The sequence below is a fragment of the Amblyomma maculatum genome, chromosome 1 (assembly GCF_055883805.1).
Source record: "Amblyomma maculatum isolate TAMU_Amacu chromosome 1, ASM5588380v1, whole genome shotgun sequence".
Classification (NCBI taxonomy): domain Eukaryota; kingdom Metazoa; phylum Arthropoda; class Arachnida; order Ixodida; family Ixodidae; genus Amblyomma; species Amblyomma maculatum.
Window position 1 is genome coordinate 464,608,220 of NC_139344.1, and position 25,608 is coordinate 464,633,827.

Genomic DNA, 25,608 nt, shown 5'->3' on the forward strand with positions numbered 1-25,608 from the left:
GTAGAGATTTGAATAACTCCTAGAGATAGACGATTAGCACTAGGCGCCCATGTGGGAACCAAGAACGAGGTGATGAAGGAAGATATGGGTTTTCAATCTTTAGAAGCACCCGACCCAGTCGAAAAAAACTACAGAACTGTGTCAAAAATACGACCAAATATCATGTAGTTCTGTCGTAACCATCAGATCTTTCTGCAGTTCTGTAGTACTTTTCTGTAGTTCTGTAGTTTATCTGTAGTAAATTTCTGTTGTTTGTAGTTTTGTAGCACTTTTCTGTTGCAACTACATACCTTTCTGATGTTATTATAGAATGTTCTGTTGTCACAACAGGTTTCCCGTCAAAAACCGCACAGAAATTCTTTCGTAACATCAGAACATTTTCTGGAGTTTTTTCCGATTAGGGATGCTCAGAGTAAAATAATATGAGGAATGCTATAGAAAATTTTACAGTAACTAGTTTTGCACTTCAAGTAAGAAACGTTGGCTCAAATTGCGGGTACAGAACTAGGCAAATAACCAGTAATTATGCTAGATACACGGACAGTGAGGTAAAGAGCTTTAAATACCGGATAAATTACACGAAGGTAATAGTTGGATAAACTCAGTGAAAAACAAGCAGAGTGTAGAACTCTATCGAAATTGAAAAAGACAGATCAGAAAGAAAACTTTTTTGATACCTCAAGAGGCAGTGCCCTAATTTTTGAAGCTAGATGTGGGTGCCTTATGTCACGCAGCTACAAAGATAAATTTAACAAAGCAGATGACACATGTGCATTGTCAGAAATCCGTAGAATGAATTGAGCATCTTATACTCAAATGTGATAATATCTATCCTGATCTCAATTCAGGTGGACTGTCTTTCTCTATATATATCTGTGAGGCCCTACAGAGTTTAGTGACACCAGTTGTCGGAAGAATGAATCTGCGGTTCAAGTGAGCAAAAAGCAATTAAAGAATAGTGGCCGTAAAGCAGAAAGATAACAAAACTTTGAAAGGGTATACATCAAAAGTATAAATAGGATATTAGTAACTAAAATGACGAGACAGTTAACGGATTTATAACGACAATCAGTGTAAGAAAATAAAAAGGCTGGCATGGTAGAAAGTACCACGACTGCATTCCACAAGGAACGCTCTCGGATTCAATCCATCCATCCATCCATCGACAGCGGGTGCGCGCAGGTTCGGTTAATCGAGGATAGACGTGGCGCATCAGGACATACCGGTGCAGGTGATCGAGGATGCTATTAGTGTGACCGGCCACTCGTGCCAAGCAATGTCGAGGTCATTCTGAAGCACACACGCAAATATTCTCATTGAGGCTTTCTTCACATATGAATATAAAAGCGCCGTTCTCTGTTGAGTTCATAAATTGAAGCCGCTACTTGAATTCAGACTGAAAAAACATTACCTCTATTTCAGTGTTGTCTTGAGTTCACAAATTTAAGATTAAACTGTTGCATTTTTCACGCTGCAATGGTCATATTTCCGACAGTGCTAATTAATTTTTATAAAAACTCGGGTCTACTGTCACGTTTTCGCGAGTGCTAATATCTGAACACCTCTTACAAAGCAGATGCGAATTTTTTTTTCAGATACCTGACCTGAAGCGGGAAGAATTCTTTGAATCGTCCATTGCCGTCATGAAGGAGTACGTGCTCAACGATTTCCTACGTCTCCGAAGGCACGGCTACAGGTCAGACTTCGGGTAAGGTTACGCTTTTTTTTCCTATCACTAAAGTGCCAGAGGCACCACTTTTGCACTGACAGGCTGTAACAGCAATAGCAGCACCCTGCTGCGCTGCACGATGCTGTACCCATCCATGCATAGATGGAGTGTAGCTTACCGCATTCAATCCATTGTACGACGATATTTTCGTGCTTCGGCAAACAGACCATGTGATCCATGTGATAAGACTTGCTTGATCAGCACGAAAACGACAGTGGCAACTACGTGCAAATGGAACGTAGAATAAAAAAAATATTGAATGCGCACTTCTGATTTGTTATTCAATATAACCGTCGAGGCGCGAGCCAAACGTTAGTGCGGATATACATCAAATACTTTATATGCGTTAATAAAACCTTGAGACATCTCGGCACGAACTCTTAGCACAATATTGGATTGGGTCAGACTTTGTGCTCGGGCCATGCACTCTGTTAATGCTTAATGTCAGACGAGCTTTTATTTCTTTAAAAAATGTTTTGAAATATCATTGCAAACTTGCAATATATACCTTATATAAATATAAAGATATATTTTGCTCAGGTAGATACAACTTGATTTTTACGTGTCGTGTTTACTTGAATAAGGGTGATTTCGAAATGATTTCTTTGCATCTCTTCGTTCTCTAGGAGACAAGCTACGTTTTGTCAGCTTTCAAACGGAATATTACCTTAGCGCAAAGGAAATATATTAAATTAGGGTGTTCCCATTTCCTTGAACCATTCATTTGTGTGTGTGGAGGGGGAGGGCGAGTAATGAACAAGGAAGCTGTCAATTTCCAGGTGCGTTGTACGCCAAATACCTGCTAAGGTTACTGCGCTAAGACCCCGCCGTTGTGTTGCAGTGGTTAGGGCGCTCGGCTATTTTGCCCAAGGATTCGGGATCGAATACCGGCTACGTCGGCCACTGTTCAATGAAGGCGAAAACCAAGGTGCCCGTGTACTGTACGATGTAACTGCACGTTAAAGAAACCTAAATGGTCGAAATTTCTGGAACCCTCTAATACGGCATCTCTCATAGCCTGAGTCGCTTTGGGACGTTAAAGCCCACAAACCACCAACCACCTTCTAAAGTTAACAATATTTCTCAGAGGAAGTTACAATGTCACGCTTTTTGTAACTTGGTTCTAGCGCGTCGCATCAAAAACAATATCCATTTTTCAAACGGAAGAAAGTGCGTATTAGTATTGAGTCTTGGACATGCAGTCACATGGTGAACAAACTCGGTCCACCGTCTTTAGATAGAAACTTGATGTGTAATAAATACACATTGCTGCAGTGCTGCTACTGCTCACAAGCACAACTGAGTTGTACAGTTGACTATTTACTGCACTCCACAAAACGACTGCTCGCAGCCCAATTAGTGTCCAGTTCATACTATATTACTCGACGTACTCGTCGACTTGGAAGTGTAGGCTATTATATACTCATTTATATCCGCAGCTGGATCGAGTCACAACCGCAGGCGGACCCTGTGTATCAGTACCTCGGCAACTATATGCGTAAGTTTCTAGTCGCGTACACGAATCCTACTAAACGGATAGTCTTTAGACTTGCCATTATTGTGAGAAATATAACGACGGTAGACCGGAAGTTCTGTAGAAAGGGGGGTCTACGTCCCTTTGAGTGAGTGCTTCAGTTCTCACTTCTAAGAGCGATGTGAGAAACAAAAAACAACATGAAACTGAAGAGCTTGTTATTGCTCTTCCTACGAGCAATGTGATATGCATATACGCCGGAAGGCGGCTCGATGAGGCGGTAGTAACGAAATAGTTTTTATTCGTGGCCCCAAAGCCTTGATTTTCAGTTACGATCAACTGTTACCGCAAGATTGCACAACTCCTCACAAATTGCGAGTTACACTATCTTTATCAAAGAGATGCTCGGACGTTTTTTTTAAATATAGATCTGAGACTCACGCACTTTGACAAGAGACGAGGCCAGAGGCTCATATTCCAAGTAGTTTGTCCAAGTCATGCCGAGCAGCTTTCGAGGATATAGCTTGTAACTATTACCGGACACCCGGCGGCGCAGGTGATCGAACCCTGCAGCTCCTGCATGCTTGGCAAGTACGATTAAAAGAATTTGTGAACACCATGAATTCTCTTTCACCTCATGGTAGAAAAATATTACTCTTAGAATATTATAACTAATGAAATATTGTTGAAGTATGGGCAAGTAATAATAGCGCAAAAAATATCGACAGTTACTCGATAATGTGAAATTTCAGCGGAGCGCTGTAGTAAACGTTATGAGATATTTACGAAATAATACGCGCAGTGTCTCTCACATATCTCGAGAGACTTCTAAACCGCACAGTAAGGGAAAGGAGGTGTTGGAATCGCATAAAAATGCCACTTCAATAGATCCGAATACGGCTCCCTTTTGGGATTAGCATTTTCGTTCACGTACTCAACTACTCGCAAAATCATCGCACAAATAATTTTCGTACCTATTAACTCACACTTCATTTCAAACAAACATAGCACACAGTCGGAAGTCGCTACATTATGTGAAAAATACCCGAAACTAGTTACCATGTCTCGCTTTAAATAAGCCGTCCGAACGTCTCTGCGGGGCCTAGAGCTTAAATACTCGGGATCCCAGGGTTCGATTCTTATGCCTGCGTGCTATCTCAAAGCTGCCGAGCTGTCACGTGGAGCCATGTACGCCTTGCAACTCCCAAATGTCAGAGGAATGCTCGTGACTTTTCTCTACCGCCTACCCTCCTACTCTTCTTTTAACCTTACAATTCCACCTTCGACTTGACCCACGCCTCTCTCCAGGTGCCACCACAGTACCATCCACAATTCACCTAGTTGCACTGCTTCTAATAGGGCGCACTCCCGGTGCACCTAACACGGTTACAGTTAAAGTTCGCTTTAAAACGCCCCCTGAAACGCTACTTGAGGTAATTTCTAAGGCAAGTAATCTATAGAGATGGCCTTCCCTTGAAAGCTTTGCGTACAGCCCTTAATTTACATATTATTTTTAAAACGTGCTACTGGTCGCCACCGATTCGATATAGACATCTCGTCGTGCATTCTCTCCCCGACGATTTCATCAGGGTTTGGTGCATTTGCGCATTCATTTGAAGCTGTAAGTACATTGGCAAGGCTGGGGCTGGTGAGGTGCCGCCGTGACTTGTTTTCTTAATTTTTCTTACGCGTCGGCATGCACTGAGCTGAGGAGGAAGAGGAGTTTCGTATTTCAAGGGCTCAGTGCCTTGCACCTGAGCCGGAGGCAGTAACTGTGTGGCTAATATTCTTCATCGGTAAGCACTTGGTAAAACATTCTTATCCATTACTCTAGTAACTATTTATAACTCAGCATAGCACCTGCATCTGCTTACTGCCCTTGGACACATTTCATGTAACAAATATTTATATTCGAACCGATGTTTTACAGCGCTCACACAAAACAATTGCATTAAGAGGAAAAGGCAACTGCATACCGTACCATTGTTGTGTTCAATATAAACCATCGGATAAATATCCAATAATTACTGTAAATTGGTATGAGCACTTCACGTCATGTTTGTTAGGAGGTTATATGAAGTTATAATTCTATGCAAATACCGAGCCCAGAAGCTGGAAGCGGTCCGATGCGGCTGCAGTTCTCAGGCTTATGATGAGTACCTGCCATTAGGGTCATGCGAACCACTAAAAAGGCCAGCTGGGCACTCACGCAATGTGAGTTGTACAACAGATAGTTCGGCATGGTCTCCTGAAGCATATTATCGAGGACTCTCCGGGCTATTAAAAATTACGAACAGAAGACAAAATACAGCAAATATATACTGCTTGTCGCCGACAGCGACTGACAGTGAGCCACTGACTAGCATTGTTTCCACTCTTGCCACGAAGGTTGGAGCGCAGATAACGGTGAACGATAGTGACGTCGTGCATCGAGTGCCAATACAAGAGAGGAACAAGTCTAATGTTATCGTCAAGTTCAGGTCATGGGATGCTCGTGATAAGCTGCTCGAATTGGCAAAAAAAAGCTCGCTTAATCACATCGGACCTCTGCATTTCCAGATCAGTATTCGAATTCGTAAATGAACATTTTTGCCCAGATTATAAAGTGTTGCAAGCTAGGGCTATAACGGCAAAGAAATTTCGCAATTGGAAATAGGCATGGGTGTCTCTTGGCAGGATCTTGGCGCGAAAAGCAGACACCTCGGACATGATCCGCTTAGTACAAATTCTGACCTCTGCCTTATAGTCTAGTTCGTTCAAAATGCTGACCATACAACCAACACACAAGTTTTACACGTTAAATGAACCACGCTCCATTGCAATGTAAGGAGCATAGCTAGAAATTTTGACGGCCTTTGTGCGTTTCTAGCATAGCACAGCTTTCTTTACGACGCTATAGCTGTTACAATAACCTGGTTGATGCCTGGTGAAATTTATAACATTCCCGAATATCTATTTCGGTCTCGCCCCCTCATTTCTAATAAACGAGAAGGGGGGGGGGGGGGGCTAGGTTTGTAAGTCCGTCTGTAACAGTTCGGAAGTTCTATTCGTTGAACTTGAAGGTGTCATGGTTGGTGTTGTTTATAGAGCCCCCACGCAGATCGCAATTTATTTGTGAATAATCTGGAATCTGTTTTTATGCACGTAACAGAAATGAATAAAAATGCAGCCATTGTGGGCAATATTAATATTTATACCTTAGGCGCCAACCACAGTGAATACGCTGGCCTGTTATTTTCATATAGATTTAGGAATCTTATATCTACCCCGTCACGAATCGTAGGTTCTAGCTCGACATGCCTCGACCATGTGCTATGCAATTTCGTGCCACCTTGTTCTTTGGCTGGGGAATACGATACAGCAGTGGCAGATCACCTCGCAGTTCCCATCTTATACCGCGTAGAAGATAGAGATAGCCACAGAACTTCTGACAGCACGTGCGGACCTATAAAGAAAATAGACTACCAGAAATGCGCACTTATGCTCTCTGAAATCAGCTTTGCTGACCTTTCCGAAATGAAGGCCAATGAACATTGTCGCAGCCTGTAGATAGAATTAAAGCAGTGGTAAATGATTGTAGCTATACGAAGAAAAAATATACTATACACATCCTGTGTGCCCTTGGATGACAGCAGCTCTTCTAAACACGACAAAAGCGCGCGACCACTGGCACACCAAAATGAAACAAGACAGAGGGAATGCATATTATAGTGCGCAGTATAAGCTTCATAGAAATAAAGCTCTTGCCTCCTTGAGTGTAAAGAAAACGCTATATTTTAGCAACCAAATAAATGCATGCGCAGTCAATTCTAAGAAACCCTGGGCTACAGTGAACTCGATAGCTCGGTCTACCTCATCAAACCGGATACTTCCTGATCTGGCCCTCTCCGAAAAAAAAACATCTGCTATCAGATCAGTTTAAAGATCATTTTCGCTCAGTGGGTGCTAATTTACTCTAAACTATGGGTCTCACGGACGAAGCTTCTCTGCCTGAGTATCGTGAAAAGACCTTCGGTTTTATGGAAACGAGCCGTGACGAAGTAAAGAGTGTACATAATTCAATGGATGCCACTAAGGCAAATGGCATAGATTGTATTCCGGTGTGCATAACTAAAAATAACAGTGGTGCCCTAGCTACTACCTTAGCCTCATTATTTAATAAAGCATTTCTTTCTGTCATCTATCCTGATATTCTAAAGCTCGCCAGGGTAGTCCCTATCTACAAAACTGGGAATCCTAATAAACTCAGAAACTATAGGCCGATCTCAATCCTTAGCTATATCAACACTCTCTTCGAAAAACTTTTGGCTAAAAGAATTACGCTTTTCTTGACTAAATATACAGTTCTGTCGACGTCCCAACGTGGTTTTCAGAAATTTAAGTCGATCACACCGCCTGTGCTTTCTATAACAGACTTAATCAATGAAGCACTCAATAATAACTATATCGCTATTGGCGCATTCCTGGATATTAAGAAGGCATTCGTCACAGTGGATATCAATATTTTAGGCAAGAATCTAGAAAGATGTGGGTTCACAGGTGTATCACTCGATTTCTTCACAAGCGATTTAACTGGGAGACGCCAGTGTGTTAATATTGGTGAACACACGTCAAATTCGCGTTCGATTTCCGTAGGTGTTCCGCAGGGCTCAGTACTGGGGCCCATACTTTTTACATTTTACGTGAACAACTTACCTGACTGCCTAGATAATACCCGTGCCATTATGTACGCCTACGACACCTCATTGTTGGTGACCGCTGATTCCGTTGAAAGAGCCAAGCATATTTTAAACTCGGAACTTCAGAGAGTCAATAAATGTTTTTTAAGAAATAGGCTGACTTTGAACATAGCCAAACCAAATATTTTATATTTATCAGTTCAGTTCAGTTCAGTCGTTCAGTCGTGTCCGACTCTTCGTGACCCTATTGACCATGTCACGCCACGCTTTCCGGTTCCTGCTCCGCAATATCAATAGGAGATAACAAAATTGAAGAAGTTAAAGCTTTTCAGTACCTGGGGTGTAACCTTAAATGCTGCGTTAAACTGGAAACCGCATATCGAAAAATTGCGCAGCAAATTAACTTATGCATGCTTCGTTCTGGTTAAAGCTCGGCGGCATTTTGAAATACACGCACTAAAAACAATATACATTAGCTATTTCCAGTCCCAATTAACCTACTGTATAGAATCATCTGTCTCCTCAGGAACCTGTATAAAGGGCAAGAGGCCACAGTCAGAACTGGGCATGGTCTTACTGATTGGTTTCCGATTGAGAAAGGAGTGAGGCAAGGCTGCATACTGTCGCCCTGCCTATTTAACCTATATGCAGAGTGTATCTAAGGAAGGCCGGTCTGGACGAGTCTTCAGCTGGAGTGAAGATTGCTGGAAAACGTATCAACAACCTTAGATATGCGGATGATACCACTTTAATGGCAGAAAATGAAGTGTAACTCAAGAGACTTCTGATGCGCGTACAAGAAGAGAGAAGTTTGGGCTTAAACTGAACATTAAAAAGACAAAGATCATGGCGTCTTGCCCTATCAAGTCCTGGAGCATCAATGGACAAGAAGTGGAAGCTGTGACAGATTTTCTCTTCCTGGGCTCCAAGATTACCTCGGAAGGAGACTGCAGCCATGAAATTAGGAGACGCCTGCTTCTGGTAAAGAGAGCAATGGTTAGCCTTGACCGCCTATTAAAGAGCAGAGACATTAGTCTGCCAACCAAGATCTGAATAACTCGTGTTATGGTCTTTCCAGTTGTGATGTATGGATGCGAGAGTTGGACTGTGAAAAATGCTGACCGCCGAAGAATTGAGGCGTTTGAATTGTGGTGCTGGCGAAGACTCTTGAGAGTTCCTTGGACTGCCAGAAGATCAAATCAGTCGATATTGTCGACCATAAACCCTGACTGCTCATTGGAGGGTCAAATTCTAAAGTTAAAGGTCAGCTACTTTTGTCATCTGATGAGAAGAGAGGAGTCGCTGGAGAAAGATTTGATGTTGGGAAAGGTTGAGGGTCGCCGGAGACGGGGTAGGCAGCGAACGCGATGGTTAGATGGCATCCTCGAGGCACTGCAGATGATGTTATGTGATGTTAGGAAGATGGTGAGAGACCGGAAAGCGTGGCGTGACATGGTTCATAGGGTCACGAAGAGTCAGACACGACTGAACGACTGAACTGAACTGAATAGAATCATGGGCATTCAACCTGTTGTACGCCTGCAGAAGCTTGCATTGGAAATAATGACTTTCACAACGCCGAATACGCCCTCTCGCCTTTTGTTTTTTTAGACTCCAAATAATGCCGGCACTGCAGCTTCGAGATTTTCGCGTTGCGTTAATCGTACTAAGAGTCCTGTCCGGCGCCTCCCCCTTTCCATTGAACACAATTCATAGACCCCCAACTAACAGCGGTTCAGCAGCACAGGGAAGATTTCTGGTCCCCACATCTGGCAACGACAATGGGCAGCGCCGCTATAAGTATCAAGGGGTAAAAATGTGGAATAAAATCTCTTGTACACTCTTAGCGACGTCTTATCCTTCCATTAAACTAAAGACATTTTTTCTGTAACCAATAATTACTTGATTTACAACTTAAATCGTTTAGTGCTTATCTCTCAATGTTCTCTGTGTTGTCGACTTTGGGTTTGCTATACACTTTTATCATCGAATAATCACTTATAAGGCAGCTGAGTTTATTTTGTATAAAGATTGCTGCTCTTGCTATCATATTTTTTTGTTTTTTTTTTTTTGCTATCGGCCCTTGCACACTGTTCTATTTTATATTAATTTGCCATTACTTGCGGGTTCTGAATTTATTTTTCTTTCTTTTTCTGCATTTGTATGTGCGTTATTTTGCTATGCAGTCACTAGTTATTCTGTATTTCTGTAATGTGAACTAACTTGCTTGTACGCTTTAGATTTTTCCACCATTTATATCTGTAATATTTTGAGATGCAGTAAAAAACATCTGTCCTCAATGATCTTGTTGCTTTTAATGCATGGGTCCATAGCTAGCCCTTGGCTAAAGATCCAGACAGTGATATGTATTGTGTTGAAGAAATATCAATAAAATAAATGAATTAATGAAAAAAAATAGTATTTCTTGCATACTGGGCTAGCGAGGAACCGGCGAACATCACCATCGGGCGGTCAATTAGTGCAATTATAAGCATTTGTGCCGGGCGTTTCAGGAAGCACTAACAAGGATTTGTGAAGTGTATAGAATAACCATCTTGCTCAACAAAATTAGTTGCGTATTCCATACAGAAGCGAATACTGTTGCAAAAAAAAAAACATGTGAATTACGCTCAACCTCTTCTGTGATTTACAGCAGCGACCAATCGGAACTAGAGTATAAAGCAGAGAATAAAAGAAATAATTTTGTTTTTTTTTTTTCAGTCCTACCGCATGGTGTCGTCCATCCGCCTTTCTTCTGGCTGGAAGCTAGTCCGTGAGTTACCTTTAAACAGCCAAATGAACTTTAAAGTTCAGAGTATATAGTTTAAAATAATTTGTTATTTGTATTATTTAGGAGGGATATCCAGAAAGTATTATATCTCATTGTTATAAATCACCGCATCTCTGAACTTTATTATGTCAGCACATATTATTCGTCGATGTATGTGGCTTTTTACTCCCAATGAGCAAGGACATTCCGAGCCCCTTAGGACCAGATTTTAACACGGCAGCCTTGATGGATGGTGAATTATAGCGGATACAACGGAAATAAAAACCTGCAAACTCTTTACAATGCGGGAGAATGTACTCTGCCATATTTGATTACATGACCCCGTCGCCATTGCGGGCCCTTCCTCTGGTGGCTGCCTGTGCGCAGTCGCACCGTGCAGCAAAACAGTCTTCGTGCTTCCTCGGGAGGTGCAAAGACATTTTATAGATGTAAAAGGTGTGCCTGTGGTCTGAATGCTTTTGTTAGACACGTAATGCACTCTTCTATACATCTGGCTACCAGGTTCCGTCGTAATCTAGTGGAAAACGTGCACCCTCTTGGGAGATTTCATTTTTGCAATCCTTTTCAAGGTGAAACAGGACGGGCTGTGTAGAAAGAAGAGTTTTAAAGCTGCATAAATTACGAACACATTGCAGTCTGATAGCGGCCCTACTAGTGATCTCTATTTTATCCAAGGAAATAATATTTCAGTCTCAGGCATGGTGTATAACTTACCACTGAATATTCACGCATATTTGATCGTCTACTTAGAGCTCGGATAATATTTAACGTTACATCCTGACCAGCTTCCAAGGAAGAACACAAATTACTCGCCAGATGGCTTAAGTGTTCAGCTGTTCAGATAGATTCAAAACTGAGACCCCAAACGTAAATGAAGTTGTTGAATGACCTTAATGCATGTGCTCTGTTGCGCAACAGTGGGTCGTCATGTTGCATATTTTACCTCAGGATATCAGCTGAAGAATACAACATGCAGCCTTACCAAAGTTTAGTATTGTACCGCACATAACCATCGTTTTAAAGAACAAAATATATTTGTATGAACGTTGGTATTGCAAGTGTGTCACTGACGAAGGATACGCACATGCAAAGTGGGTACTCATTACACCGCAGAAGTGGAGGAAAATACGTATTTGCACCTCTCCAGGAAAACAACTTGCGAGCGTGAATCGTGTAAAATCACTTTATATAGGCTTTCGGGATTTCGAAAACACCGACATGTTTGAAACAGCTGGATTGTGGTGCAGACATAGAGGCATTTATATCCTTACCGCTAGCGTGACTAGCGACTCCATCGTTTTCGGTTACCATGCGATAGCTAAGTCAGTCATCGGGTATCATTTATACATTTCTACAATTCCTCACCGGGGCTAAAAACTTGCCAAAGTGTTCTCATCACACAAACATATACATTAGGAAAGACAGAAAACAATTTGAAGAAAATGATGTGAGCCCCGAAAGTCCGTACGTGTGAGCTACTCAGTGATATTTTTCGGCAATCCGACAGCCAACATTTTCCACGACTTCATTGCACATTGTTTTAAGAATAAATCACATAAAGCATGCTTTTAATTGCCAGTAATTATGGCAGGTATTGATAATGGGGAACAGTATATATGTGCTGCCTCCTCTCTGAGGACGAAACAATAGTCTACCATTATCCAAAGGCAGCCACGAGTAATTGCATGCGAAGTGAAAGGTGTGTTGCTGAGTGGACCTTGAGACACATGCCTGGGCTTCAGCATGAATCGACTGCAGGATCAAAGTATTTGCTGGGTTTCGTAGAGCTTCACGAATGCGCAGTTGGTAATTAGGATGACATCGGTGCTTTGCTATCTTATCCGTGACATCACTGTTCGGCAGAGCTTTTTTTAACACAGTGAGGGGAGGGACTTTTGAAAAGCGTAATAAGGGCAATAGCGCCAGCAATTTAACCCACCGACGAAGGTCCTCGTCTCTTTTATTTTGTTTTTTTTTTCCGGGTTACACACCACTGCGCCTAACCAGGCGGAATAACTTACTGGTGGTAACAGAACCAGAAAAAGACAACGAGGTCGCCGCACACTTTGCCATTAACAGCGACCTGTTTAGAAGATGGACTTCACTGGAAACCAACCAGCACAGAAGCAGTTCGCAGCTTAGAGGCTTGAAATGGCGGCATACAACAGCTCTACTACAAGCTCCACTTATCAGCAAACCGAACTGCTTTGAGTCAATGGTATAGTAGTCGTGACGCATCCTGACGTTGCATGCGGGCGTCGCATAAAACAAGAGTGGGTTGTGAAATAGTGTAATTAAACACTCTATTCTTAGGTTGCACTCTTGTGTTGCCCGCTTTGCCACCTAGACAAGTTCCTCTCGACTTGGTTATAAAGTACTTATTGGATAAGCTTGTTGGTTTCCGAGATTGTGCACCAACGGACAATCACGTGACTGTAGGATTTTTTAACTCTTCATCGTACTGCAAAGCGGACGTCATATTGCTGAAGTTTTTTTCTCTTTTTTTCTATACGTAGGCCGGTCCTCTCGGCACGAATGACAATCTCGTCGTTCTCTAATTTGGATCGGTGAAGTGTGAAAATGAAACCTAGATGGTGGCGAGCATATGACTGCGAGGAGGATAACCTAGTAAGGTCCAGGCCAATTATTCGATAACTTCCGCAATATTCATACTTAGACCTGCCCAGTCGTTCTTGTGCGTGTATGTCAAGGAATGAGCTGGGACAAATTTCGCATGCATACACTACTCGATAGGGGCCCGCAGCGGTCGGTCAGTGGTTAGTGCTCTCCTCATGCCAAGAACGTAGGTTCAATCCTGGCCGCGGCAGCTGCTTTTCGATACAGGCGAAAAGCGTCGCGCTCTTGTCATGTGCGTATGAGAACGTGGTCAAAGTTTCCGGAGAACTACACTCCGGCGTCGGTCATAGGCTGAGTCGTTTTTGGACGTTAAACGAGGTAACCTAAACCTATCATTCTTCGTCACAACCGGAAAATTATGAAGGTTTACAGAGATGGCAGTATACAATATCGTAGGTTAGCAGATACGCGGATGTATTATTTGTGACTTTTGTAAGTTTGGATAAGCAGTGTTCAGCTAAGCAAAAATGATAGGCATTACATTACATAGCTGCAATGTATTTCATGTACCTTTTCAGGATATATGCGTAAATAAGGGCTAACATAGTTGGTTTACAAGTATATCTTTGCGTCAAACTCAAAAATCCTCCCGGTAAAACCGGAATGTTTAAATATTCAGAGACTTGAGTATGGATGACTTTGTACAGCAATTACAAATACAAATAAATTTCTTTGAAATAGTGTTTGTCGCAGCTTCAAAATGATTAAATTGTGAAAACTTCAGATGTCAGTTATTTTTGACGATATAGAAGCAAGGCAAGACGTGGTAACCTTTGCACGAGTGTCACATTTCAGTTGCTGGAGCAAACATGTACCTCTTTCTATTTCAAGGTCCATCAACTTTGGCGCACTGGGGACCCTTATAGCTTATTACCTCACACTGGGATTCGGCGCTTACGGTAAGTTCTGGAGCGGCGCTTCCTTTAACGTCAAAGACAGTTATGAGCATAAATGAAATTATAAACTTTACTTTAATGCCACAAATAAACTTTTACAATTATTCATTCGCAAACCTATACAGACAGTCAAAACATGTACAACGTTTATCCCATATTCTCAATGCTGCCTGCATTGACCAAACTTTGAGCTAACTTTTTTTCTACTACGGACTTGAAGACTTTGCGCTTTACATGTCTGTACGTTCAAGCTCATTTCTTTATGCATATCGTAGGCCGCCTTATTAGAATTTGGATGTTTATTTATTTATATTTATTTATTTATATACCCGAAAGGCCCTTTCAGGCATTACATAGGGGGGGAGGAGTCACATGAACAAAGTTGGTTATAATAGGCACATAAGTAACAATTGCACTTAAGGGTCAGAGAGGAGGAAAAGAAAGGAGAAAAAAAAAGACAAGTCATTCAGGTTGCTATTTTTCCTTTTTTTTTATACAGTAGTTATATTTTACATACTCTGAAGAAACGAGGTATGCGCGCGCTTAATACCAAGCAGTAGGCTGAAATGAAAAAGAAATAACACAGCACTGTACATCAAGGAAAACAAGTAATAAGCATTGCAAAATATTATTAAGAAAATTAAGTCAGTTTAACATTCAATTCGCTCCAAAGCCTTGAGGAATGAACTATGGTCAGGTATGGTAGCGACATCTGCTGGCAAACTTTTCCATTGTGAAATAGCAAGTAGCAGTGGTGAATATTTAAACATATTTGTGCGCGCATGTACGGGGTTGATTTTAAATGGATGGTCTAAGCGAGGAGATATGTGGAGGGCAGGGCGGAGGAACGTTCTGAACGTTCTTCCCGTTGCTGAAACTTCTCACGTGATTCGATATCCTGCACACTATTCGCTTGTCTGTTTGAGCGCGCGCAGTGGATTGGAAGTTTATGCGCATGCAGTCGACGAGCAGCGATGGAATTTCACTTGTGCAAGTTTTATTTTCCATGTCAAGGCAGCACGAATGATTAGGCCGCCGGGTATAGATGCAACTACCACCTAAAAATTTTAATCAATCATAAGGATAACTGCTATCACTTTTGGTTCGCGTGCGATCTCTTCTTAAATGAAGAAAATTGCTTTTTATTGTTTCCGGCACACAATCCACGTTCGCTTTGTTCACACACATACCTGCATTCATTAAGTCACGCACTTGCCGCGGTCCTTATTGAAGAAAGATGAGGTTTGGCGGGATAAGCTGAAGAGGAGGAAGCTGGTTCTACCCCGCACCTCCACCACACTTGTTACGACGTTTATTTAGACAGATCTTAGGCTGCGCTAGAGAATAGCACACAAGAGCGGGGCAGAACCAGCTTCCTCCTCTTCAGCTTATCCCGCCAAACCTCATCTTCCTTCAATAAGGACCGCGGGAATTGCTGGGCTACCCCCCCTACGGACGGAGATGGCGCAAGCAGATGTTTCAACGCCGCCCATGCCAGCAGCCCAACTTATATAGAAGTCCTCAAGCTATGCAGAATAGTTGATGATCGAATGACAGAAGAAGACAAAGTGGGCCACCTCCTCAAAGGAATAGCGCAAGATGTGTACAACTTTTTCATCTGCAAGGAGGATTTGAATACCACCGCTGATGCAACACGACACTGCCGCACGTTTGAATCTTTGAAGCGACGCCGTATCATTCCGAAGTTTGGTCGGCTGCCTAATGTGACAACTGTCGCTAGTGTGGATGTGTCTGAAACGGCAAGCCTGGCAGATGCAATTCGCCAGATCGTCCGCGAAGAGCTTCGGAGGCATCAGGATATTGGGGGCCACGTCAGACCCGTCTACAGGAGCACCTCTTAGTCAGACAGCCCATCTTCTACCTGTTATGATACCTCTGTTACGTCTCCTTCGGACACCCGATGCTCTGCTGCTCATACGCCCGAACATCCAGCCTCTCACCATCAACGCCTACAACAGCGAGCACTCTCGTGCTCCTCGTCGACCACATCCAGAGCATGTAACGTTTAATACAAGCGACGATGAGCCTTATTCATCGAATGAACGTGAGCCGCCAGTGTGTTATGCCTGTGGAATGATCGGCCACATTTCCCGCTTTTGCCGCAACCGTCGTCCGCACCAGCAGTATCGCCGACAGTGGGTGAACTCCCGTACAAGGCTTCCTGCTGACAATGATGATTCATATAGAAGAACACCTGGCCGGAATGAGTACAGAGCAACAGCTAGCCGACAAGAACGCAGAATGGTGCTGCACCGAAACGAATCACCGGCCTCTGACCGTAGCCTGACACCACCATCTCGGCGCCTACGACAATCCCCTTCTCCCCGACGACGGTCGCCACCTCCGGGAAACTAGTGAGTGCGGCCGATGGAGGTGAGGTCGCAAAAGATTCTAGCTTACCCATGCCTCTGCCCATTTCGATGTTAAAAAACCGAATTGAAGTGTTTGTGGACGGTGTACGTGCTATGGCGTTGTTGGACACGGGTGCAACTATTTCTATTATAAGTCTCGCTTTTAAAAACTGCCTTGGTCGTAAAATTATGTTTGCTCGGGATAGTGCGACAACATTATGTGGTGTTGCGGACCCATCCTAGCACGCTTTCGGTTTCGGAAGACATAGTCATTCCTGCAATGTCAGCAGAGTTTATACGAGTTGTTAGTTCCAGCTGTGCCAGTGATGCGTTCGACGCTGTGGTTGAACCACTCCCCCTCAACTGCGCGAAGAAAAGTATTCTGATTCCCCGCTGCATCATCTCAGTCATGAATGGCCATTCTTCTTTGTGGACGACTAACTGCTCTAACGAATCTGTTATATTACCACGTGGTCTAAAACTTGCCAACTTTGACGAAGGCACTTTTAAATCAGTGGCCGTGCTCAGCACAGACAATTCCCAGCCTACCGCATGCTCAGAAGAAGATGAGACAATTTCTTGCCATGATTAACAAATCCCTGCCAACAAGTGACCGTCACAGTTTAGTGGAAGTTCTGGCGAAACATACTGCGGATTTCGATTTCTCTCGGGACTCGCCACCACGGATTCCCATTTCCCGTACTCAGCACCGAATCAATACAGGAACTGCTGATCCAATCCGCCAGAAGCCTTATCGTGTATCCCCATCAGAGCGCCAAACAATCGAAGAACAAGTTCGTGACATGCTTCATAAGGGCATCATTCTGGAATCGTCTAGTCCGTGGGCTGCCCCTGTGATTCTAGTCAAAAAGAAAGATGCCACATGGCGATTTTGTGTTGATTATCGACGTCTGAATACTGTTACCAGGAAGGACGTGTATCCCCTGCCATGTATTGATGACGCCATTGATTGCTTACATTCCGCCTCCTATGTTTCCTCAGTTGACCTGCGATCAGGCTATTGGCAGATCCCCATGCACCCGGAAGATAAAGAAAAGACGGCATTCAACACCCCAGACGGGCTGTATGAATTTAATGTGATGCCGTTTGGATTATGTAACGCTCCAGCCACGTTCGAAAGATTCATGGATACAGTTTTGCACGGGCTGAAGTGGCACATTTGTATGTGTTATTTGGACGATGTAGGGATATTCGGGAAAACTTTTCATGAACACAACAGTCGATTAGAGGTTGTCTTGGAGTGTATTGAGAAAGCTGGTCTGGTACTCAATTCCAAGAAATGTCGTTTTGGAGAACGCCAGACTGTGGTACTTGGACATCTCATAGACAAGGATGGAATCAGGCCTGATCCGAAAAAAAATCGAAGCTGTCACTTGTTTTAAACCGCCGAAATCGTTAAAACAGCTCAGGAGTTTTTTGGGGCTCTGCTCCTATTTTCGGCGTTTTGTTCCGAAGTTTGCTGATCTAGCATATCCCCTTACTTGTCTTCTGCAAAAAGATGTGCCTTTCAAGTGGACTGCCGATTGTGACTCCGCCTTTCGTCAGTTAAAGTTTATTTTGACATCAGGACCAGTACTACGCCACTTCTGTCCATCAGCTCCAACAGAACTTCACACTGACGCCAGCGCAGTTGGAATTGGTGCTGTGCTCGTACAGCGCCACAATGGCAATGAACATGTCGTTGCTTATGCAAGCCGTTCTTTGAGCAAGGCTGAGCGTAATTGTACAGTAACTGAACAGGAATGCTTAGCTGTTGTATTCGGTGTGCAACGGTTTAGGTCATATCTTTATGGATATGCATTTAAAATTGTGACGGACCATCATTCCTTATGTTGGCTTGTAAACCTTCGTGACCCCTGTGGACGCCTTGCGCGGTGGGCTTTGCGCCTTCAAGAATTCAATTTTACTGTGTCTTTTAAGAGTGGTCGTAAGCACGGTGATGCTGACTGCTTGTCACGGTTGCCACTTGAAACTACTGATTGCGACAATGCGGTCTTGGATGAATATATAGATGCTATCTCTACAAGTTTCCCTGATGTTGGTGAATTCAAGATTGCGCAGCGGCACGACAACGAGTTGGCGCCGCTTTTTGAGGCAGCAAAATCCCGGAACCCTACGACCTCATTCTGCATTCGTGACGGTGTACTATACAGGAAGAACTACTCGTCAGTAGGTGCGCGGCTTCTTCTGGTAGTTCCTACAAGTCTTAGCTGTCAGGTTCTTCGGGTAATGCACGACGATGCCACAGCTGGACACTTGGGTTTCGCAAGGACATTGCACAGGACTAAGGAACGTTTTTATTGGCCGAAGATGCGTCAAACTACTCAACGTTATGTGGCCAGCTGCCTCCAGTGCCAGCGTTTCAAGCACCCAACCTGCTCACCGCCGGGTCATCTTCTGCCTATAACGCCACTACGAACCCCATTCGAACAGGCGGGAATTGATCTTCTAGGACCGTTTCCCCGTTCCTCCAACGGAAACCGCTAGGTCATAGTGTGCGTAGACTACCTTACGCGGTACTGTGAAACTGCTGCTATACCGTCAGCCACTGCTTCTGATGTCTCGGCGTTCCTCCTACGGTCCATCATTATTCGGCATGGGCCTCCTCGTGTGTTAATAAGCGATCGTGGCCGACAGTTTACGGCAGAAGTTGTAGAAGAACTTCTTCGTCTCTGCTCATCCCATTTTCGCCATTCAACTCCTTACCACCCACAAACAAACGGTCTTACCGAACGCACCAATCGGACGCTTAGCAATATGCTCGCAATGTATGTCGACTCCCGCCACAAAAACTGGGATGAAGTCCTTCCGTTTATAACATACGCATTTAACACTGCTAAGCACGAAACGACAGGCTACAGTCCGTTTTTTCTTCCCTATGCACGACCTCCACGAAGCACTTTGGACACGTTTCTGCCTTTCTCACTCCCTGCTGAAAGTACACTAGCGCATACTCTCTCTTTGGCTGAAGAAGCTCGTCGACTCGCTAGACTTCGCACTCTAGCCTCCCAGGAACGCTACAAGCAACGCTACGACAAACGTCATGAAGATGTTAATTATGTCCTTGGTGACTTGGTGTGGCTTTGGACGCCGTTGCGTAAGCGCGGCTTGTGCCAGAAACTGTTGCACCACTATACTGGCCCTTTCGTTGTATTGGAACACCTCAGCGCAGTAAACTTTGTAGTCTCTCGCGTGACCACCCAAGGGCGTCGTTCTCGGAAGACTCAAGTAGTCCACGTGGCCCGCATGAAGCCCTTCTATCAACGTGACGAACCTTGGCTCGCCCGGCGGGCATCGTCTGCGAAGGGGGCAGTGTCACGCACTTCCCGCAGTCCTTATTGAAGGAAGATGAGGTTTGGCGGGATAAGCTGAAGAGGAGGAGGCTGGTTCTGCACCGCTCTTGTGTGCTATTCTCTAGCGCAGCCTAAGATCTGTCTAAATAAACGTCGTAACAATATTAACGCGGTAGCGTTAAGAGCCCCGTGCCGCAGAAAAGTCGGTGCCGTCGTCGGCGGCCGCCGTTCCGCGTCGTCCGGCGTTGGTCGAGAGCGAAAAATCCCAGAAGCGTTAATAAACAAAAACGAGTAGGAAAAATCACCGACATGAGGAATCGAACGTGGGCCTTCGGGGTGCGAGACGAGCATGCTAACCACTCCTCCACGCCAGCTAGATTGCTCGAAATAGACAAAGGCGCGTCTATTGATTGCGGTGTTGTCTCAGAAACGTCCCTTAGAGAAGTGTATTGTGGCGTATAATAATAATAAATATGAGCATGTAAATCACAGAATTACAGAACACGCAGTTAGGCGAGTGACAAATTACTTTTCCGCTGTATTTCCTCTTCGCTTGGCGTGCACGTAGCGCCATCATGCGTGTGGCGCACGGAATAAGAGCAGGGCATGGCCTCCGAGATCTTCATCTACGAACTACGACTGCAACTTGAGGCTCGCGCGTTTCGGCAAGGTGGCTGGCAGCGCTTCTGCGTCCCGGGAGGATAAATAAATAAAAATGAGTGTAGCAAGTTCCGCTATGTAGGAATTCGAAACAGAGCCTCCCTTCTCAGTGTCCGCCTCAACTGCATTGTAAGCGAAGGAACGCTTGTACGCGCGAACTGGAGCCGAAAGTTCTGTCGCAGAGGCCGCTAGGGGAAGCGATGACGTGACCGCTAGGGCATGAAGCGTCGGAACATGAGCTCGCTCTTGAGAGACGTGTAATGAAAGCGGTTGCGTCTACCAGTGCCGGGCGCACTACAGTGTCTCTTGTGCTATCGCGTTCCATTCTTAAAGTCGAAGCTTAAGCGTCCTCCAAATTTTTTTTGTATTTCTTAATCTCTTCATTCAATCTCAGGTTCCATGTACAACCACAAAGGAATCCTCGACGACTGGTGGAGCGGCATGACGCGTCGGCAGTACGGCGCCGAATCGGTCTGCTTCAAAAAGCAGGTGGAATGGTTCACCAACCCGTTTACAGGCGAAGAGGTGCGCTCTCTCGGTGCATCGTCACGGGCTACTAGAATCGCCCCTTTAATACTCACTGGAGCGTCTCTGGTGGTGCGAGCCGTGGTTGTAAATCATAAAAAGCTTTTTCAGCGCAGAGCTGCATCGCTTAAGTCTCAAGGGTGTGCACGATAGAGCAGCGTCTGAGATAAGCCCACAAAAACCTGCAATGACTAAATATCACAGAAAAAAGACAGAAAAAAAATTACGAAGCTGCGCTTGAGCCTGCTTAAGAGTGGGAATGGCGAATACTACTTTACCGGCTGTTTAACGGACTACATCCTCATTCTCATCTCTTGAATCGTCATAATTTGTAGCGCTACTATCACCATTAACAACTAAATGCCCGTCATTGTCATCGGTACTACCATCGTTACCAGTAGCTGTAGTGTCATTATCATCGGTACTACTATTCTCCCAATATGCAAGAGGAATTACGGTCGGTTTCTCACGAACCCAATGTAGAGTAGTAGTTATCTTGCTAGGCTTGGAATCTGGGGAGTAGTGGTTCGATTTTCGGTGGAGGCAAATTTTAGTTCGTGCGGCAGACATACCCATGAGACACATCCATTTGACGGACACATTCAGCGCACGCGCACGAACGACACCATACGCCCAGAAAGGCGTTCGCCTTAAAGCCATGAAGGCAGCAGAACAGCTCAGCTTTAAAAGTGCCGCGGTGTGGGAGTGGTGTATCATTACTGCCCTAACTGCGAAATATAAAGGATAACCTACAGGGAATTGCGTTTTATGTTAATGATTGCTGGTTTTGGTAAAAGAACGAGGATGTGGTTTAATGTCTCAACAAAATATACAACTTCGCGATTTGGAGGCTGCAGAGCGAACTTTTCTTTTGTCACCCTTATTGAAAGGAACAGGGCAATGATTAAATGTTCAAATAAAATAGATACCAGTGCTTGGAGTCGGTCTGGGGTGCGACATTGGTGTAGTGTGCTATAATGCATTGGCCAGCGAAGAATCTCTTTCGCGTCACCCTTTGGTTGGAAACGCACTCGTGCCTACTTGGCCGAGACCGTGACAAGTTCTCTTGTCGAAACTTTGGCTTGTGAACTGAGGCTCCTCCCTCAACCCTTCTTCATTTTCATTGATATCAATACCATTGAGTTTTTGAGGCGGAAGCCTTACCAGAGTCTGCTGTGTTCGGAAAACCTGTCCAAAATATGTCATTAAAATGTGTCGCTGGATGGGACGTCATCACCTGGGGATGCCATACCGAGTCATCAGTCATTATGAGTAGTGATTAATGATAATAAATATATTGATAAAATGACACATATGGCTGCTAGTTATAACAATTAAGGGTTTGCTTTGTCGGGGTTAACGTCACAAAGCGACTAAAGCTATGAGAGACGCCATAGTTGAGGTCTCCAGAAAATTCGACCACCTGAGATTCTTTAACGTGCACTGACAACACGCAGCACACAAGCGCTTTGCTTTTCGCCTCTGTTGAAAAGCGGTCGGTGGTGGTAGAAACATTTACTCCCAATAATACAGACGGTGGGGGCTTTTCCCCCTACATGGAATCTGAGAGCTCCTCCATGTACGGAGGGCCCTCTTACAAAGCAAAGAAAAGCCCTTGGAGGGCTATCCGAGCGAGAGCGTATGTAATGATCTTGCGCTGGTCCTTATAGGAGGTACTGGTGAGTAGTTTCTTCCAGTAATCTAGGGTCACCTCTGTTGAAAGAGGATGAGGGAATGTGGGGCAGGTGAGTAGTGTGTGTAGAAAGTTGCCAGGTAAGTCACAGATCTTGCAAGAAGGAAACTAGCCAACAAAGTGGGCGTGAAGAAGAATGGGGTTTTGGGCTGTGCGCGTTTGTAGCTTGCGCCAATGGGCAGCTTATGTTATTGTGAGATTCTGGGCAGCGGGTCGAAAGTCCTGCTATTTTCGCGGTGGTAGGTAAGTATGTCAGGAAAGAACAACAAGCACTCCCCTTCCTCTGAGGAAGACCGTTCCTCCCCAGCGTGGAAAGTGAGGCCTCGGGCTAAGGAGTGAGCCTCATTACCGGAAAGGCACTCATGCTCGGGTGTCCAAATAAGGGTGACAGATTGTCGGGGTTGCTAAAAACGTCAACGGTGGTGAGTGTTGGGGGTATTAAATTATTGACAAAGTTTAGAATAGTTGTTTTAGAATCCCGAAATGATTTTTTCGGCGGGCGTGGATGTCATGGCGCAATGGCTGCCTCCTGCGCCTCTGTTGTAGAATCGGTAAGAATTGAGCAAGCAGAGAGACGTTTTGCGTACTTCTTAATAATGGCTAGTACCTTACGATGCGTGTTTGCATAAGTGGCCTCTACAATAAAAAATTGTATGAGGCAATAACCTCACATACAAGCAACATACAATTGCATAACTTATCATAGTGTCCTGTACATTATCATATATTATGTTAGATATTTTATAATAATGATGCGGACCGTATGAGAGTCTATGCGATTAGATGAGGGTATTCCCGCTTAGAAATTTTGGTTTTTCAGTAAGCGTTCGCGCGCGTGGGCCGCATCTACATATGCTACACTGGGGCCTTCTTCATATTGTTTGTGTAAGCTTTGTGCCCTCGCTGTTCTACATTTCCTGTCTTTTTCTGGGTTCATGTTTTTAAGCAGGGGGCTACCAAAATTTTGGAGTGAATTGCAAGATGTAATGGTTTTCAGCAAACATTTGCAGATGAGCTTTAGTTAAGGGGGAGTTTGGGCGAAGTGGTTTTAACCGAGCAGTGAGATTGTGGTGAATCTATTTCGGTTTCTATAAAAGCACAATCAGAAGAAACAGATGGGTTAAGAACACTTACGAGTAAAGTGGGATCATTTGGTGCGTTAACTGTTGTGGGCAGTGTGGAGATGGTGGGTTCGGAGGGGGAGGTTACACCAGAAGTGGCACTTATCTGGGCTTCCAACTGCGCAAGGTTTTCTTGGCATGGCGGTACTGTAACAAAGTGGGCGGATGATGGCAAAGGGCACGCGTTGAATTGAGCAGCTGCATGGGCCCAGGTTTGTGACTACAACTGAGGGCCTTGCGCTGGAGGTAGTGAGGGCCAGTCCTGTGAACTGAGAGTCGGTGGGTTGCACACTGTTTTTTTTTTAGCCGGTTTGCGGGATGTAGCAAGTTTGCATGCCTTACATAAGCCGGTGCCGGTGAGATGTGGGCCTTCACATAAGATGCATTTGCGTATGCAGGGGGGGGGGTCTTGGACGGGTGATTTTTTTCTGCATCGCGGGCAGAGGTTCGCCTTAGGCAGATGGCAGATGTCATATCTGTGTCCAGGTTGCCTGCAGTTGGTACAGGCGTCCGGGCTGCCTAATTAGTATAGAGCTAGCCTTCCCCATCCTCCTAGAGGCCAAGATCTTGTAGCTAGGGTTGCCTTGCACGATGTAGCGGTAGACTTCTGCAGGCGTTTCTTTGCAGTAAGGTTGTGAGATGATGCCATGGATGACTCCAGGAATGGGTGCTGTGTACGCCGCACAGGGATGTTGTTGGCCATCAATATTGAGCAGGTGGCATGAGAGAGACGCAGAACAAGTTCGGTCAGCGAGATGACCACGATGAATGTGTGGTTGGTAGGGTGGACCCGGAGGAAGGCGTCTGAGGGGAGCAGAGTCTTCAGCTGTTCCTGGTTAGCGTTTCTTAGTTTAATGTCTCGGATCCGATCTAGTTGAAGCTCACCGCGAGGGCGGAATATCCCACGAAGTGCTTCTGGAGGAAGTGATAGGAGTTGTTTGCTGCGTTGCGCTGCGCCGCGGGCTGCTTTTGTTGCGGGCGGTGACCGAGTTGCAGCCGCGCCGTCCGTCGGCGTGGAAGCATTTGGTGACACGTTCTGAGTACCAGGATGAGCGTCTCTAGTCACGCTATGCAGCTGTTGCGGCGGACTTGTCGGGCTTCTGCTTTCTTAGCTACACGGGTCTTGACACGAGTCATGAAGAGCTGTAAGATATTCCTTAGAATGCGTTCCGCAGCCGGGATTCGATTCCACATCCTTCGGCACAGTAGTCGAGTTCCCTAAACACTACACCACCACGGAAGGTCAATAACAGTTATTGATGCTGAAAATGAGTGACAACATAAAAATAATCATTATCATCAGTAGGAATATACCCAGTGCAGGGCGAAGCCCTCTATATGTTCCTCCTATTAATGTCGTCCAGTGCTAACTGCACCCACTTGACCCCTGCGAACGTTTTAGCCTCAACATTCACCTATTATTCTACCACATCGAGAGAATACCCCTCCCCCCCCCCAAGGGCCCTCCTGCCAGCTCCCTCTGCGGTAAGCTGGCACCAACTCCTTACCAAGCCAGACAAGAACACACAACTTTCACTTATTTCGTGGGCCCAGGATGTCGCCCCCACCTGCGGGCCACACAGGACCCACCTGCCGTAATTCACGACATCTAGGGCAAGAAGTTGTTTCTCTCTCTCTCTTCTCTTGGAATCGAGTTTCTTACCCTTAGCGACCATCGGCCATCCTCTGTTCGCAATGAAAGTCCTGCCCATACCCA

At 44.8% G+C, this 25,608-nt stretch overlaps 2 protein-coding genes across 2 annotated transcripts in view; both read left to right on the top strand.

Moving 5' to 3' along the window:
* Positions 1-1,712, top strand: part of LOC146209851 (neprilysin-1-like) — a 97,160-nt gene extending 95,448 nt beyond the window's left edge. Inside the window, exon 8 of the mRNA XM_084581322.1 lies at positions 1,596-1,712. Within this exon, the coding sequence (XP_084437448.1) occupies positions 1,596-1,712 (117 nt within the window). The remainder of the gene's footprint in view (positions 1-1,595) is intronic.
* Positions 1,713-14,131: 12,419 nt separating this feature from the next.
* LOC146209852 (neprilysin-21-like) overlaps positions 14,132-25,608 on the top strand; it is a 45,937-nt gene continuing 34,460 nt past the window's right edge. Inside the window, exons 1-2 of the mRNA XM_084587461.1 lie at positions 14,132-14,209; positions 20,947-21,077. Of these exons, the coding sequence (XP_084443587.1) occupies positions 20,952-21,077 (126 nt within the window). The 5' untranslated portion in view covers positions 14,132-14,209; positions 20,947-20,951. The remainder of the gene's footprint in view (positions 14,210-20,946; positions 21,078-25,608) is intronic.